This window comes from Halichoeres trimaculatus, unplaced genomic scaffold, assembly GCF_033239565.1.
Source record: "Halichoeres trimaculatus isolate MK-OKI-2021-1 unplaced genomic scaffold, fHalTri1.1 fHalTri1_scaffold_16, whole genome shotgun sequence".
Lineage (NCBI taxonomy): Eukaryota > Metazoa > Chordata > Actinopteri > Labriformes > Labridae > Halichoeres > Halichoeres trimaculatus.
This window is the reverse complement of record NW_027437194.1, coordinates 8,450,980-8,468,386: the sequence shown is the minus strand read 5'-3', so window position 1 is coordinate 8,468,386 and position 17,407 is coordinate 8,450,980. Positions and strand designations below refer to the sequence as shown.

Sequence of the window (17,407 nt, the reverse complement as noted above, 5' to 3'; positions counted from 1 at the left end):
GATATTGTTCTCTTTTATGTTGTAGCCTACAAAGAAAAGAAAAATACCTGTGCAGAAAAAAATCAACAAATCTGGCTTTGAACACAGTGCTTGCAAGCTCATTCTAAGTTTTAAGAATCAAATCTTTTTATGCATTAACCCTCTGATGCATGAAATATGAAAACCTGTGTCAAAAATGTCAAACATGTCTACTCCAGTGGACCATAGTATTCAACACAAAGCAAAATGAAATTCATTTTAACATGAATTTAACTTTTTTGTGATTCTATGGGTAATTATTTCATAGTATGCTTTGCAAAAAAATTTAACATATTTTCATGTGTCATATGCCACCCCGGTAGTAGCTAATGAGCATCCAAATAAACAGTGTCTCTAAGGATTTCAAACGAGTTTTCGAAGAATTTTCTGGAAAAATAACAACGAATAAATATTCTAACACAAATATGTATCGTTGAGTTTCACAAAAAAATGCACAAAACACAAAATGTTTGCTGCTGCAGCTCTTGTACTCACAGTGTCACGCTTCTCATCCTGGATGAATTTTGTCCCTCCAAAGCTTCCGTAGTCTGAGTCACATGAATGATTTGTTGTGGTCTTCTGACTGAAACTGAAAAAAAAAAAACGCTATTTAGACATGTAGCTCTCTTATAATGCTCTGTTTTTGAAGCGATTAAGTTTCCAGATGTGTTTTTTATGACGGACTGAAAAAATAATCTACGAACAGCTCTTTTAGGGTTGATTATTTGTCGTTTTGTTTAGATGTCGAAGCGGTTTCGTGTTCCTCTACAGCCTGTTTGTTGTGTTACTGTTGGGTAACGAAGCTTGATGCTAAGATATGTTTGCGACACATTCTCGGAGCATATGTGAGTAAGTCTAATAAATATTTATTAACTTAAATCGGTGAAGAACGAAGCCATGTTTCGGTGGATTCTCGGTGGTCGGGAGGCTCAGGGTTCAGTGGAGGTAGGATGTAAATACTGTACTAATACTGTTAGCTGCACCAAAAACAACACACATTTACCTTTATATGTACATTTTCATCCTTATTCGTGTCTTTTTTATGGTAATGTTATACTGTACTCACCTCTTAGACTTCACTTAGCTGTATTTGACAGGAAACAGCAGGTGCATAGCTCATTAATTGAGCGTTTAACACATTTTCTAACACATATTAAGCAATATGTGGTCAGTAGATTGACTGAAAAAATGCTAATGCCATCAGATAACCTGATACAGTATCTCTTTTGCAGTTCTGGGTATTAAAACATTATGGATCCACTGTTTTCAGTTTGTTTAAGTAAACTGTATGTGTCCCTAATAGATGCACTATGAACAAATAACAGAAAACTCATATACGAGGTTCATTTCAAATAATCTGAAGTCATCTTTTGGGAATATGAATCTGAATTTGTTGTAGAGCTGTTTCTGTAAAATGTGCTGCTTTCAGGAACTTGAACAGATGAATAGGAAGCAACTTTCCAGTCCCCAGCTTTATACAGATAATGTGTTTTAGCTGGTTTTAACTCAAATACCCAGTCCATTATTCAGGAGAGGATGATCTGCATCCTCACAGCCAGCTCCATAATTTTCTAAGATCTGTCAGAGGCGAGCTGGGTGTGTTTTCACTACCACTCCTGGTGCAGGGAAACAGGTGAGGGGGAGAGGGAAAAGCAGGGAGATTTTCAACACTTAAATTTCTGAGCTCTTTATCACCGTACAGCACAGATTAGTACAGAAAAGCTGCCTGTCTCTGTATGATTTTAAAAAGGTATTATTGTCATCACTGGGGTTCTTAACCTGTGTTGAAGTGTTTTTATAGTCAATGGTAAGGCAGCCCTGTGGGGCTAACAACAATCGAAACAGTTGAACCCATATAGAATACACAGAAACCACTTTCAAATTCTTAATGAAGGGATTTATTGTTAATATTATTATTTTTATTGTTGTTGTTGGGTTTTTTTGTGAGTTAACTTTGTGTGTTTTGGTATTTGGTTTAACAATGACTTATTCATTGCTATACCCCTTCATATGTCACTCATAGAAATTCAACATATGAAGCCTAAAGTGCTTTTGGAGGACCAGACAAGAATTTCTTTTTTTTTTTTGACTGTCCATTGTGTTAATTTTTTTATAGTGTGTACAGAAGTTAGCAAATGTAGTTGTTTTTGGGTCAACCTCTCTTTTATATATTTCCCTGCAGGTAAGACAACAAGGTTTGACTGCTGCTAGGTTTTATTTATGTGTGTATTAGCCATTTAACTTGTTTTTGTTTATTTCACCACAAGGAGCACTTCAGGTAAACAGGCAGGTAAACGCTACAAAAGTTGCTCAGGTGAAGCAGTGGTGGCTGGGAACAGCAATAATCATAGAGATTATTGTTACCCTCACCACATGTATCACCACTGAAGTAACTTGTATTCACCTGTTTTTTTCTTGGCTCAATAAATGGCAAACAACACCCCAACAATAACCTCAGATTTGACAGTGGACCCTTTAGAGAAGTGTCAAAAACACCTCACTCCTGCACCCAGACTGTGACTAAAATAGGTCATTACTGTATTATTTTTTAAACTCTGTTACTGCATAATATGATATTCTTCATGATTAATCCCATCATTAAGCATGAGTCAGCTGTTAACCAAAGTGAAGGATTTCAGTAATACTTTTTCAAAACTTAAGGAGACGTTGAACTTTTCAGCACTAACTTGTACTTCACAGTGACACAGAACATAAAACATACCAGATTTGCCTTTTTATGACCCAAACTCACTATGAATCGATGAATTCTTGCACAGGAAAGTAGCACTTTACACCATTATCCCCTCTGGGGAGTTTGTAGGTTGGAATATCTTCTTTTTAAAGTTGCAGTAACTTGTTGACATCTGAAACACAATGATCAAACAAACGCTAAGGTAGGAAAGTTTGGTAGCGAACGCCTTAAGCTTCAAAAATGTGTGACACAATAATAATACATTTGTTAAAGCTAGAATAACAATGATTTCATTATCGACTCAGCTGCTGGTTATGGATTAGTGTTTAGATTGAAACTTGAAATGAGCTGAGAAGTATTTCTAAGAGGGCAGCGTCACATCTTTGATTCATTTTGTTCGTCCGATTAACAACCAAACCTAACTCACAGTCTGTAGTTTGAATCTGAAGTGATGCAGTAGTCAGAAAATCCTGAAACACGAAAATCAAGAGCAGCATTTTCTGTGTTTTTCCTCATAACTGAGCGTCTGATCCTTGCAGCTCTGAATCTTGTTGTGATAATACTGTAGTCTCTCTGCAGCACGGCCTCTGTGTCTCACACTACTTTCTCTTTCTCTTTCCCTCGTCTGCAGAAAAGCCCTGTGTTGTGCATCGGAGAGGAACAGCCCAAAAACTGGTTCACTGAGCTGCAGGTGCTGAAAGGACATTTTGACATTGTTCGATTTCTGGTGCAGATTGATGACTTCAGGTAAGCAGACCACGACCCCCCTCCTCTCCCTCTGCCTCTCTAACCCCGCTCCTCTCCACCCTCCGCTGGCCTCTATCCCCTCTGTGATTGACAGGAGATCCTCACCTACTGCAAACTTACAGAGCATGACAAGAGCCCAATCATCACCGCTGTGTGATTGTGTGTGCGGAGTACAGTAGAGCCGAAGCCTTTCACGACGCACACACTGAAAGCTTTTTGCACCTGCTCTCCTTTGTGGAAGCTTGCTGCACATCGGCATGCTACAGTGGGTCTGCATAAGTGCTCAGATTGGGGTTGTAACAGAACTAAGTGTGTGTGTGTGTGTGTGTGTGAGGAGGTGGAGGTGGAGGTCGCTTCACGCCTGGTCTCCTCCAGTAATAACCCCCTCCTCTGGGTCTCGTCCTCTCCACACACGGGTCCACAGTCGGGGGCAAAGGCCAGAAAATTCTCTCCAGATTGCTTTTGAAGCCCAAAAAAATGTATCCTGGACAGTTCCTCTCTGCTCATTTTACCTCTCTTCTTCATCCGCTCATCCTGTCTGTTGATTTTAGAAGCAGGGAGTGTGTAAAGTCTGGGGTCAGAGGGCGAGTGGAGGTGTAAAACCAGCAGGACAGATGTTATTTTTAAGGTTCTGAGGTGGAGATGAGCCTGCAGGAAGTCATTTCTCACACACGTAGAGATTAACAGGGTGGATTTGCTGCCTCTTTCACAGTCTTACTGTCTGTTCCTGTGAGAAACATCTCTTACCTGTCATCTCGTCCTGTCCAGGTGTGCCTCAGCAGGCGATGACGGCCTTATTCTGGTGTGGAACGTGGAGGTAACACTTCCTGCAGGTTGATAATTTCACTGCATTGTGAAATTGAGCTCAACACAGCTGCTCTAATTGCTTTTCTGTGTCTGTTAGACCGGAGAGCGTCTGCAGGAGCTGAGGGGACACTCTCAGCAAATCACCGCCATCACCACCTTCAGGTGTAATAATGGAGTCCTGTCGCACACATCGCTCATCACAGCCTCCTCGGACAAGAGCCTCAGTGTATCCTGGAATAAAAAGACAGAGATATTACATCCAACACTCGTATCAATCCCTTTATGTTTGATTTTCTTAATGTTATCCTTCAGCTGTGGGATCCTGACACAGGCAACAGAGTTCAGACCATTTCAGACATGCAGTCCTCAGTGAAGGTAAAACATCCTCTCCTTCTAAAACTCATGATGATCTTCCACTCATACCACATCTGGTTTCTGTAATAGCTGTTATCCGGCTCAGAGGAATCCTCAGCATTCATGAATCAAATAAATAAGACATAAAAAGTCAAACATTGTGAGTTGTTTTGAAGGTTCCAGAGTGATAAACGTCTCCTCAGTGCAACCTGATAGATAAAATGTGCAGCTCTTCTTCCTTGTTGTGATATTTCCTTGGATTTTCCTCAGTGTCATTCAGCTCTGGGTAATTAACTTTGTGTTGTCTGGATGTAAAACGCTCTAATGAAAAGGTTTGACTCCAAAGATTCTTCTGCCAGTTATGCTTTAAGATGAAATCACTGATTAGCTCCTCTTTAAGGTTAATTACAGCATCTATAAGATAATTAACTGTGATTCCTTTCACATTAATTCGTGTGTGTGTATGTCTCAGTGTCTCCTGGTGCTGGAGCGGCTGTGTGTGTGGGTGTCCGGTGGAGGGGAACTGTGTGTGTGGAACAAAGACTTCCAGCTGCAGTGTCAGAGACCGAACCATAGTGACACAGGTGAGATAAAAAAGAGAAGAAGAGACACACACTCAGAGATCCCCGAGTTATTTTGTTGTTACACAAACACTTATTGACCTCTGACCTCGCTGTTTGAACACTTCCTGTCATTTTCAAGGAGTAACGGCTTTGATTGAGCTGCCCAAGAACTGCATCGCTGCTGCCATGGATAAAGAGATCGGTAGGAGATGAGAATATTCAATAACTTGATTTTAAAAAGAAGAAACACAAACGTTATATTCCTGTCATCTCTGCAGTGATCTATAGGCTGACCGTCTCCACCGACTCCTCTCTGTCTCTGTCTGAGATCCGCTGTTTGTCCGACCACCAGGAACAGATCCGAGCTCTGATCAACATCAATGGTCAGTCTTACTTTTCTCTAAAGTTTTTTTTTCATAACTTTTTATGCTTTTATTCAAAGAGTACAGGTCAGTGGATAGAGTCTGATGAGAGTAGGAAAGAGGCTGGACTCAAACCCATTTTAAGGGCTAACCTCTAAATCATATCTGCACCCTGTTTTCATCTAGTCAAGATTTCCCTTATTTTCTACCGGTTTCCATAGAGGGGTGAAGTTTCGGTGCAGATCTAAAGATGATCCAAATCTAGGATTCATTTGTAGTTCAGGGAACCGTAGGGCACTGCACACAGGAGATGTACAGCCTGCACTGCAAAAACTGAAATCTTTTTAATTTTTTTAATCCTATAATCAGTATAAAATGTCTTTTTAGACTAAACATGAGCCACACTTACATGACTAGTCCAGAAAAATGTCTTATTTCAAGTTATTTGAAGACTAAATGAGGTCTGAATTGCTATTAACAAGTCAAAAAATCTGCCAATGGAACAAGAGAAAAGTGTCTTGTATTAAGACATTATTCTAGTTTCAAGCAATTTTTCTGGCAAATTTTTCTTGTTCCATTGGCAGATTTTTTTTTAACTTTTTACAAGCAATTCAGACCTCATTTTTGTCTTAAAACAACTTGAAACAAGACATTTTTCTGGACTGACCAGTTGAACGTGGCTCATATCAAGTGTGATAAGACATTTTTTTACTTTAAATAAGACATCAAACCACTGTAAAACATACAATATTTAGTTATTTTTGCCTGAAATGGACAGGAAAGATGTAGAGAAACAGGGTGAGGGGTAGAGGAAGTGTGGAAATGGTCATGGCTTGGAATTTGTAACTCTGTAAGGCATCAAATTTCTGGTAATGTCTCTGGATGTATTCATATAAGGGTAAATAAAAAAAAAAATCAGCTTCGGTTGATATCCCAAGAGTCTTTGGGGAAAAAGAGGATGGAAGTGGAAGTTTTGATGTGAACAAACATTATCAGTTAATCTGGATCCCCTCAAATATTGGCCTGCAAATCTCAAGACCAGTTGAGAAACTGCACAATTTTACATTTTGCTCCTTTGGATCTTTAGAAGAACCTAAGTAGAATTTTAAAATACAAAATGAAGAAATGGGAGGGAGACAAAAAATGGAGTAAGCAATTTGTTTAAAACCATTAAAGTAAAATAGCTTGTACGTAACAAACATAAGAAAAGATGATAGTAACTTTGTGTTTCTTTCGTCAGACGGCCTCTTTGCCACTGGCTCCCATTCAGGTGAGTTAATATTATGGGATGCAGTTGACTGGAACATCCTGGCCTATGAGCACATCCTGTGGGAGGAGTCACAGTCCTCCGCTCAGGCTGAGATTCGATTGGCCGCCCCCAAACCCAGCGAGATGTCCATCCAGCACCTGACCACCAACGGGAAGGTGAGAGCACAGGATGACGTCACCTTTGTTTTTTTTGTTGTTCTATGTGATGTGTGTGATGACTGACGTTTGTGTGTTTTTGCAGCTCATCCTGGCCGCTGTGGGCAGCGGTTTGTACGTTTACAGTGTCGTGATGAAGATGGTCGTGGCTTACAGGAAGGTGGCTCATGACTCCAACGTCCTGCACACCATGCTGTTATCTGACAGGTAAAGACATCAAATAGAGGCTGAGAAGCTGTAATCTTAGAATGAACTCTCAAACCAGCTTCAAAGGCTGAAACCACTGATTATGTTTGTGATTTGACCTGTTTTCTCCACCTGAGGGCGCCACTGCTTTCCTTCTTGCTGAGTATAAGGAGCCTCACATCTTTCTTACATGTCTGCATTCAGTTGTCTCCTGTTAATGCTCCACACAACTCTGAGGAGCTGCTACTTGAACAAGAATTTCAAAATAAAAGACTGCTCAAAAAAGAAAACTTTACAAAAATAAAGTTTTAGAATATTTAAGTTGAAAAAATAATACCTCCACTTGCCATTTTTTCTTGCACATTCCTTCACCCATTTTATTCCTCTTTATTTAAGGATTTTTACTATTAGTTTGTCTTTAAATTCCTTATTTTTTCGCTGCTTATTAGTCCACAAAAATACTTTTGAATTAAGACTGGAGTACCTCAAGGAATGAGACATTTTTCTGTAAAACCAAGTTGTTCAATTCAAAAAGAAAACCTTTAATAAGATTAAATTCATGCAGCAGGGTTTTCATTCTAAAAGAGACTGTCTCTTCAAAATAAAAGCTTTTCCAACTCAATTCAACATAGAACCCAGTACAGAACTTTTATGATTAATAGTTCCTTAATATTTTGTCCTCTTTTGTTTCATTGTAATGTGATGTTGTGATGTTATGACTCTGTATTTGTTTCAGTGAGCTGATGTCGTGCTCTGAAGACGGCAGTGTGAGGATGTGGGAGATCCAGGACCTGCCTTTACCTGCTGAGCCAACCTCTCCAGGTGACACACACACAGAAAAAAGCTGCAGAATTTAAAAAAATACATTCAGTTCATATCAACTGTATTTTGTGTTTAATGAATGCTCCAGGCTTCTTTGGGATGTGGACTTTCGGCCGCTCGAACAAACAGTCCGGTTCTTCGTCAAAGAAAGTCGCAGACGTCCCACACATCAGGACTCTGGAGCTGACTGGTGATCTGATTGGACACTCAGGGGCTGTACAGGTAAGATTTAACACTTAAACTACCTTAAATCTGATAAAAGAGCAAGTCTAATAATCTCCATGTTCTCTCAGATGTTTGTGAGCTTCAAGGAGAATGGCCTGCTGACGTGCTCCACAGACCACCTTCTCATCCTGTGGAAGAACGGAGAGAGACAGGCTCACCTGCGAAGTCTGGCTCTTTTCCAGAAGCTGGAGGAGAATGGAGGCCTCTGACCTGACCCTTGACCCCTCGTGCTACTGCCTTAAGAACAAACAGAGATGTGAAGTTGTGTGTAGATGATTTGCGCTTCCTGTAATGATCGTTATTTGCACTTTGTGATGATGTGATTGGTTGTTTTTTTTTTTTTTTGCTTTGTGCCTGAAAAGTGTTTAATTTAAACTCAGTAAATACCTCATCTAAAAACAAACTGTGCAGTGTTTGATTCCAGGTGATGAAATCATCGTGCAGCTTTTCTCCTGTGGTGGTGGGTCATTTTCTGAAGGCTTTTCAGGGATCAGGAGGTATTCTGTCGGCCTCTGCTGTGTGAGCACCTTCCTGATTTTGGCCTCTTCACGTTTGGAGTGTAAGCCTGTTTCACAGCTCTCTTTTAGGAGATTTGGAGGTTTATTTTCAGCATCACTGCAGTGATTGTCATCCTTTAAGCTGCTGCTTTCTCTGCAGACTTGCTCCTGCTCCATAATATCTGACCATTTAGAGCCATGAGAGACCTCTTCTCTGAGCTCCAGTTGTCTCTGTGTTGTTAGCTTGGGTTAATAGGAAAGGTCAGACATTTTCTTGCCGACCTTGTTGAGAGTTTGGGGGAAAACAGCAGGTCATAGTAACAGTCCGTTAGTTTAACCAGGAGGAGGAGGAGGAGCTGGAAGGGCTAGTTCTGGCTTTAAAACTATCTCTCTAAATGTTTTACTTAGTTTAAAAAACAAGAAAAGATTGAGAGAGAAGAGACTCAGTAGAATCCATAGTTCAGGCAACGTCCCATAATTTAAGTTGGACTCTGTAATTTTGGCAACATTCCAGCATATCGCAAAATTCCAGAATTAAAGTTACATCCTTTGAATTCAAGGAACTTTTCAGAATTACAGAAACAGTCCCTAGACATTTAAGAATTCTAGAAGAAGTCTGGAAATATAGATTACATTCTAGAATTTTTGCAACATTCCACATTTCAGGTAACATTCTGGAATTTAGGTTACATTCCAGGATTTTGGTATCATTCCAGAATCTGCCATGTTCCAGAATGTATAAGAAATTTAGGTAAGCTTCCAGAATTACAGGCACCATTCTAAAATTCCAGAAATTTGGCAACATTCCACATTTCCAGTATAATTTCAGAATTTCAGGTAACATTCTGGAATTAAGGTTACATTCCAGAACTTTAGTACCATTCTGGAATTCAGGTTGGATTCCGGGATTTTGGTAATATTCCAGAACACCAGTAACCTCCAGAATTTTGGTAACATTCCAGAATTTGCCATGTTCTAGAATGTATTTAGGAATTTAGGTAAGGTTCCAGATTTACAGGCACCATTCTAAAATTCCAGAATTTGGCAACATTCCACATTTTCGGTATAACTTCAGAATTTCAGATAACATTCCAGAACTTCAGTACCATTCTGGAGTTCTGGCTACATTCCAGAATATTGGTTATGTTCTAAAACACCAGAAACATCCAGAATTTTGGTAACGCTCCAGAATCGGCCACTTTCCGGAATGTATTTGGAAATTCAGGTAAGGTTCCAGAATTACTGGCACCATTCTGGAATTAAGGTAACGTTCTAGGATTTCAGTTACTTTCAGAATTCAGGTTACGTTCCAGAATTTAAGTACCAAACCAGAATTCCGTGAACATTCCAGAATATTGGTTATTTTGAGAATACTGGTAACTGACTTTCAGCAACATTCCAGAATAGGCTGCATAAGAGCCTAAGCTCAGGATGTGTTTTTGGAATCCTGACATTATTGGTTAGAACTATTCCAGAGAATCTGTGCTGCTAAGCACCGCTCAAGCAGTAGCCATCATCAAACTCCTCTGATCGGTCCCCTCTCTTCGCGACCCTCTCAGAGACTGATTTGAATATCTAAAGCTCTTCCTGTGGACAAAAACTGCTCAAAACATTTTCGAATGGGAGGAAACATCCAGACTTGAAAACACTGTTAAAAAAAAATCTTTTTTTGTTTAATGGAAATCTGTGACATAAAGCAGCTGATACACAAGCACACTGTGTAAAACAAAGCAGAGCAGAAACAAACATTAGAAGACTATTTACAGCAAGAGCAAGTGGCTTACTGTGAACTTTAGCAACAGGAGACAAACATTGAGACCAGAAGAGCTTTAAGGCTTTGATTAAGACCTCGGTCATCAAAAAATCAACTAGACTTCATCATGAAACACTGAACGTGGATGTGACTCTAACTCTGCAGGGGACTGAACGAAAACAAAGAACTGAGGTTAGATCTCTTGCGCCTCTGGTGTCAGCTGAGAGGAAAAGACAGGAAGAAGTCTATATCCAGAAATCTATAATCCATTCTTGCTTATTTGAAACATCTGGGATTGGTGTAGATAGATAAGGAATCAAGAAGTTTGATAGAAAAAAACAAAAAAAAACAAAAAAAAAAACAGAATTCAATCTTAAAGCTCCTGTAAGGAACTTTCAGGTTGTGTTGATTCTGGCACCCCCTGTGACAGGAGGTTTGTCGTATGTCTTTCCTAATTTTTTGAGTTTATCAAGTATGTTTGAGTAAATTTTGCCCTCAAACAAGTCATCAATTGTAGAAATTTGCAGTGGAAAAGCATGCAGTTAGTCACTTTGTCACCTATCCCCAGCTGTAGAATTCAGATATTAAAAACAGCAGATAAAAACTTCTCATGGTAGCTTGAAGAAGCACCGAGTGCTTACACAGATTTCCACACAGCCCTCTCAGTCTCATCTGACACCAGGGGGCTCCAAAAACTCCTTAAACATCTCAGTCATTCGGAAGAAACCCTGGTACAGACTGCGGACACTGACTCAAAACTTACACATCCACAACTCCTCAGATTTTAAAGTACTTTTATGGCTTTTAGAGGAGGGAAAACCTGTAACAGCAGGAAACAACTCACCAAAGACTAAGGCACCTGTGCCTTTGGTTACTGCAGGGATGAACACACAAATACTGAACACTTGCTGTTTTACTCCTCTCTGTGGTTTAAACAGAAGTTTCAGTAGAGATGCTTCCACAACGGTACAAAAACTCAGGCTGATATCAGAATGAAGCAGATTAAAACCAAGAAATCGCTTTAATACCAGTGTTACATCTACTCCTGGTTGGGTTGTTTTGTTTTTGAAATTGAATATATGGCATGTTCAGTGTGAGAAACCCAGATTTAATATTGATCCCAGGGCCTGAGATAAAGTTTTAGGTCGAGAAACAAGACAAAAATCACATCAAAGGAGCTCAAATTAGAGAATTTGGGCTTCTCTGATTCTTAAAATATCTCCTCAGCTGTTTTTTGGTTTTAAAAAATAGTTGGCAATAATCTAAAATCTGCAGCCTGATACTGTGAGTTGTATATCCATCACATAGCTCGTAACACTACTTCAGTGGACGGTTTCAGCAGCCATACGACTACACATGATGCACCATTTCATAGACTGAGCATTACTGCTGTAGCACCCTCATGTAGCCAGCAGAGGGCAGTCACATCATAGAAATCTCCACATGCGGATCTACTTTTTTTTTGTCTGGTAGATCCAAACACTTTGATCATATTTCCACAAGATGAACCATAAGGAGCTAAAAATTTTAGCATTGTTATTTTGCAGTCATATCCTCTTAGACTCAATATGACCAATCCCCCATCATAAGACTGAATAATCATCTTGGGTCGATATGCAGCAAACACAAATTAAGGCTCAAAATTCTTGGAATGACCTAAAATACTTCCCAAATGACATTTAATATCTTTATATAATTTTTTTTAAAGAATTGTTACTTAAATTTGATCCACATTGGCAGAATATGAGAGTCTTTATCGATGTGTTGCAGCTGGCAGCAGCTACGTCTCGACATCTAACATCCTACTGTGTCAATAGGGACACGCGCCCCCTGCAGGACTGGAACAGTAACGCAGCAGAGAACAGTCAAAGCAGTTCTTATTTGGATGAAACTTTCTACAGTTAGTGTCACAAAACTGTTCAACATGTGATGAAGTTTTGAAGTATCAACTCTGACTTTAAAGGCTGTGTAAGGACTGAAGCGTTTTCCCCAAGGATAAAAACTCCATTTCCCATGAGCACCATTACTCACTGTTCTGAAGATATAACTCTTACCAAGACATACATTTGTCTTTCTTTTTAACTCTACTTTCTTCTGCTCTTCTGTCCTTTTTCTGTCTGACAGTCCAGCTCACTGATCTAGTCCTTACAGTGCCTCTGAATGCAGAAGAGATAAGTTGCCAGATTCATAAATATTGTGTCACCATTTGGACCCTGAAATATTTAAAAAGATAAATCTGATGACCTTTCCAATACAGTGCAATTGCTCTCCTTCTCTTGTTCTTCATACAGATGCTTTCACAGTGCAAAAAGCATGATTCCACAACAGCAGATGTTCTTCCACTTTTGTTTCTTTGTAATCCTACGATTGAGCATCAACTCTAAGGGATCTGGTGCTCTGGATTCTTCTCTTTCTTAAATCTATGCAAAGAGCTCTCCTATTACAGGGTAGACAGATGCAGGGATAAACGGTCAGGGTTTTCAGATGAGCACCTTCAAAAGTTGGCAAATGAAGATTCAATCACATCACAAAAGTTGTGTTTAGAGGCGAAAGAAAGCAAAACTATTGAGAGGGAGCCCAAAAAGTTAAAGTGCAGGTTCGTGTTACACTGGATGGTGCAGATTGTCAGTTTCCTCAGAAGGTCCACAGTTTCCTGGCAGCAGAGAGGACAACCTGTCAGTGAGGAAAGAGGCTGCGATTGTTCGTGAGTTGTGTTTTCTGCACTTTGAGTCCTCGATCCCACAGAGTACGGCAGTGAACGTGTCCATGAGTTACCTGTGAGGGCAGAGCTCTGTTTATAACTTCAGCTCAGATGAAGAGGAGAAGTTGGTCAGGAAGGAGGTGGAGGACGTAGACTCTTGCACTTCATCTCATCTAAACTCTTCCAGTATTTGTAGTTTTCTGAGAGATGCTCCATGAGATCGGGCAGGGTGGCGAAGGCTGAGGAGAGACAGTGAAGAGAGGATTTGAGAGAATTCAAACACACAGTTCGCACATTTCGCACAGCTTCCTTCACGTTAAAGGTCTTACTGCTTTCTCCAGTGTGTGTGTATGTGTGTGTGTGTGTGTGTGTGTGTGTGTGTTCCTACATCCTGCCTCTCTAGGGAACACTGACCCCACGCTGACCTCAAACGGACCCTGACAGCAAAGGATTGATCGCAGCTGCTTGTGTGTTTTTCTGGTTGTGATCATAAACCCTCATCTCTTCTGTTTTCCAAACTTTATCTCACTCTTTTTCTCTCCCTGCCGCTGACATTTACAATGTTTCCGTGACATCAGATCCGTGTTGACGGTAAACAAGTTTCTCTCTAGGGGAGACTCAAACTGGAAGGGAAATTCAGAGGGACAGCTCTGTGATATTCCTTCTTCTTCCCGATTCTTCTACTCGTACTGTCTACTTTGTCTGTCCTGAAATCTTCAAATTTAAAATACAGAATGAAGAGCACTGGGCATCTTTGAGGATTTATAAAGTTAGAAGAATCTTTTGTTGATCCTCCAAAAAAAGTTTGACAAAATGAGGGTTTATCTATGAAATAAATAATGGCACAAAGTGTCGTATCTCATGGTCCTTTGGAGGATAATTTTAAGCTGACCTGCTTCTTAATTACTGAGCTGTCCTTTTTTGGTTATTTTAGGTTAAATAAAATATTCTTGGTGCTGAGTACACACTGTTTATTAGGGTTGTAGAGCCTAGGCGTGGTAGAAACCTGGGACTACTGATTGGTATTGTAGTGGTTAAAATCCCCATCCCTATAAATAACTTTGCATGCAAGAATATTAAAACTCCTCTATGTCTTAAAACTATACCTAAATAAATAAAAAATAAAATAAAAATTAGAAAAATAGATAAATAAATAGTCAGAACAGCTAAGGCAGGGGGAGCACACCTCTCCTCTCTTTTATGACCATTTACATACAGCGCAGGTAGGCAGAGTATACCTTCCCATGCTCATGAAAAGTAAAGCTCTAGAGCACACACTTGCCCTCTCTTTCATGTCAAAAAGCAGAGGAAAAGAGAGCACACCTCTCCCCTCTTTGACGCGCAAAACTAAAAATCCAAGGCATTTTTCATTAGCATACATGAAAAGCCGGTAGAGCACACCTGCCCTCTCCTTCATAAGCTTTTATAAACCTGGGCAGGGCCTCACCACTTTTACTCTTTGGCAAGTGAGACAGGGAGAGCACACCTCCCTGAGTATGTATGAAAAACCAAGGCAGAGCACACCTCACCTCTTGTTTATGACAGTTTGTTTAAATATAGACAGAACTAACATCCTTCTCTTTTACCACACTACATACATTCAATAAGCCAAGGCAAGGCGAGCACACTTCCTTGTCTGTTTTATGAGCATTCATGAAAAGCCAAAGCAGGGAGAGCAATAGCAAAGACCCCCAGATATACAGAACAGAGTGAGCATCTGTGTCGATACATACAACACTGGTTTAATTAGACACAGCTTGAATCTTTGTGGCCTGCCTGAATGAAGGCTACACTCAAGTTTTAAGAAGCTTTAACATTTTCAGTTTTTGTTGCCATGCCTCAAAGAACAGATCTGTAGCACTTCAAAATCATTTTTTCCAAAAAGTGGTGTTTCAAAAAATTTCTCTCACTGCTTTTCTAGCAGTTTAAAGCTATTAAAAGACTGATAAGTCAGTAAATTTACTGACTTATGTTCAGTTTCTGATGGAGACAGATATGGGTACAACTTCTTTTCAATCATTTTCAATTTGTTCCTTCAAAGGTGTAAAAAAAGGAAGTTTCATCGCTGAACACAGAGAAGGTGGAACTTTTAATGGAGGGAGAATCAGGAGTGAACCTGAAAGCAGACACCAGACGTCCTGCAGGTCAACAGTCAAAGAGAGAGGTGAAGAAGCTCCGCTGATCCAATTACTGTAAGTACTTAAGTTGTTTGAGAGTAAACGTTTAAGCCTGTAGAGAGGCCCTTTCACCTTCCACTAACACAATCAGACTCCTCGTTTAAATACACAGAGATCCCTCTCATTTAACTGTCAGGGAATGGAAACAAAACTGATTAAAGACAACAAGCAGGTTATAGAAAAGAGAAAGTGATCTCACCATCCCAGGCATCAAACATATCTGTGATGAAGTAGTCGATGAAGGAGATCTGAGATTTGGGCACGCTGCAGGTGTTTCTGTCAAACACGGGCATCACCACGGGCAGCCCCTGCCTCTTCTCCTCATCTGTCTGCAGAGCACGCACAGAAACATGATGAATGAGTAAAGACTTAGCATAACAAAAGGTCAGAGCGTTTGCATCTTCATCAGACCAAGTTATTCTCACCTGTGCAAAGTATTCCTCTGAGATCCGTCCGGCCCATTCGATGCAGAGCTCCAGCGGCCTGCAGGGGTTGGACACGTCTGCACACTTGATCAGCATCCTCTTGATCAGCAGGCGGTTTTCTGGAGAGTTCCTGATGTTGGCCTGACCCTCGCTGTCGCTGTTCACGCTCTGTGGGAAAGAAACCCTTTAAAGTTAAATACCAACAGCCTGATCAATAAAAAACACATGCAAACTTCATAGCATCTGCAAAACTGGTTTTCTGACTGGGCGCACCGCAATCCATTTAGCGTGTTTGCCCTTTGTGAATATGCAGAATATATGCACACTATCAGAACAGCAAAATACTGGGAGGAGGAGATGTAAATGTAAACATTAGCACCTACTTTGTGATTTATTAAACCTGAAACTGATGGAGATTGGTGTTTTTGTGTCTACATATCTCACGTTAGAAAGGCAGGTGCAAACTGGCACAGTGTTAGAATCTAACAGCTGTGGTCACTGTGGCGAGTAAGAGGCAGCGGTGCAATGACAGATGGCAGGCAGATAGAGAATCTTCCATATGTGTGTAAACACATTTGGACTGTCAGAAATAAAAACAGTAGAGACATATCATCTGTCCAGTAATACCATTTCTGAGCTGCTGGATGACCTAAGGGCTGATTGGGTGCTAGTCATAAAAAAGAGCCATGCCATAACTCCTAAGTCCTAAGTAAAAAGTCCTTGCAGCAGTACAACTTCCTGCGTCTGGATTTGGAAGAAAAGGATGACTGGCCAGACGCAGGACAGATTAATGCTGCAGGACTGCAGACACAGGCCAGTCTGAGTCAAAGCCATTTCTCATGAGGCATTTGAGGTATGTTTTTTAAGCAGTTAAACCAAAACAAAAAACACCACAAACAAACTTGAATATTATGATATGTTCTGAAACAAAGGAAACCAAACAGAAAAATGAAAAAAAAAAAACAGAGAACAGAAAACCATTAAATATTTAAGAGTTGTGAACACAGTTTTTATAGATCACCCACTAACACACGCAATTAAGGGCTTTTCATTTAGTTATCTTAGCAGACCAAGACCTAAGTTTCATAAAATAAACAAGTTCTGACCCAATAATTCAGTAACTGCACTGTAAAAAACTGAAATCTTATCAAGTGGTCCCCAAATTTCATTACACTAAGGATATAATTAGACCAAGGTTTTTTTTATTTCTTTGAAATTTTCATGGGATCATGATGAAATTAGCACATAACTTCTGGACAGTTTCTGTTTTGCAGTGCGCCTGTAATCGCAGTGTCTATCACAATCAGGTAAGGCCAATTTACAGCCCCACTCTTGGTGAATATCACATCTGAAGCCTTCTGTTGTTTCATGTAAAACATTATAGGCCTAATCATAAAGGTTTATTATTTTGCATGTGATCTCAATTATGGATCAACAAACTCAGTACTAAAGAACTTGGCGAAATCAAATAACAAATAGCAAACTGTCAACTGCTTATTGGGAAACTGAATTATTAACTTAACATTTCAAAGGTAATTATCAGAGGAAACAATGAACCTAACTTCTGCATTCAAGAACTAAGCAGCTATTTATCACATGCTTCCCTGGAAATAGCAGAAATATTGGGAAACTTCTAAAAACATTTTGTGGTGG

General features: G+C 39.9%; 2 protein-coding genes across 4 annotated transcripts in view; one reads left to right on the top strand and one right to left on the bottom strand.

Annotated features, from left to right (window-relative positions):
- Positions 1-553: 553 nt before the first annotated feature.
- wdr41 (WD repeat domain 41) lies at positions 554-8,552 on the top strand. The gene is made up of 13 exons (XM_074690414.1): positions 554-963; positions 3,342-3,457; positions 4,226-4,274; positions 4,362-4,490; positions 4,577-4,639; positions 5,091-5,202; positions 5,321-5,383; positions 5,460-5,564; positions 6,784-6,968; positions 7,054-7,175; positions 7,891-7,976; positions 8,065-8,198; positions 8,270-8,552. Exons 1-13 carry the CDS (start codon positions 916-918, stop codon positions 8,408-8,410), a joined length of 1,353 nt encoding a protein of 450 aa, XP_074546515.1. The 5' UTR covers positions 554-915; the 3' UTR covers positions 8,411-8,552.
- Positions 8,553-10,353: 1,801 nt separating this feature from the next.
- Positions 10,354-17,407, bottom strand: part of pde8b (phosphodiesterase 8B) — a 46,784-nt gene continuing 39,730 nt past the window's right edge. For all 3 annotated transcript variants that reach the window (XM_074690193.1, XM_074690194.1, XM_074690192.1), the window contains exons 20-22: positions 15,755-15,922; positions 15,529-15,658; positions 10,354-13,391 (exon numbers count right to left, since the gene is read on the bottom strand). In XM_074690193.1, the coding sequence (XP_074546294.1) occupies positions 13,282-13,391; positions 15,529-15,658; positions 15,755-15,922 (408 nt within the window). In that variant the 3' untranslated portion in view covers positions 10,354-13,281. The remainder of the gene's footprint in view (positions 13,392-15,528; positions 15,659-15,754; positions 15,923-17,407) is intronic.

Coding starts and splice junctions, on each gene's coding strand:
- wdr41 (XM_074690414.1), top strand. CDS start 916: ATGTTTCGGTGGATTCTCGGTGGTCGGGAGGCTCAGGGTTCAGTGGAG. Junction 3,458..4,225: donor GTGCAGATTGATGACTTCAG/GTAAGCAGACCA, acceptor CGTCCTGTCCAG/GTGTGCCTCAGCAGGCGATG. Junction 4,640..5,090: donor ACATGCAGTCCTCAGTGAAG/GTAAAACATCCT, acceptor TGTATGTCTCAG/TGTCTCCTGGTGCTGGAGCG.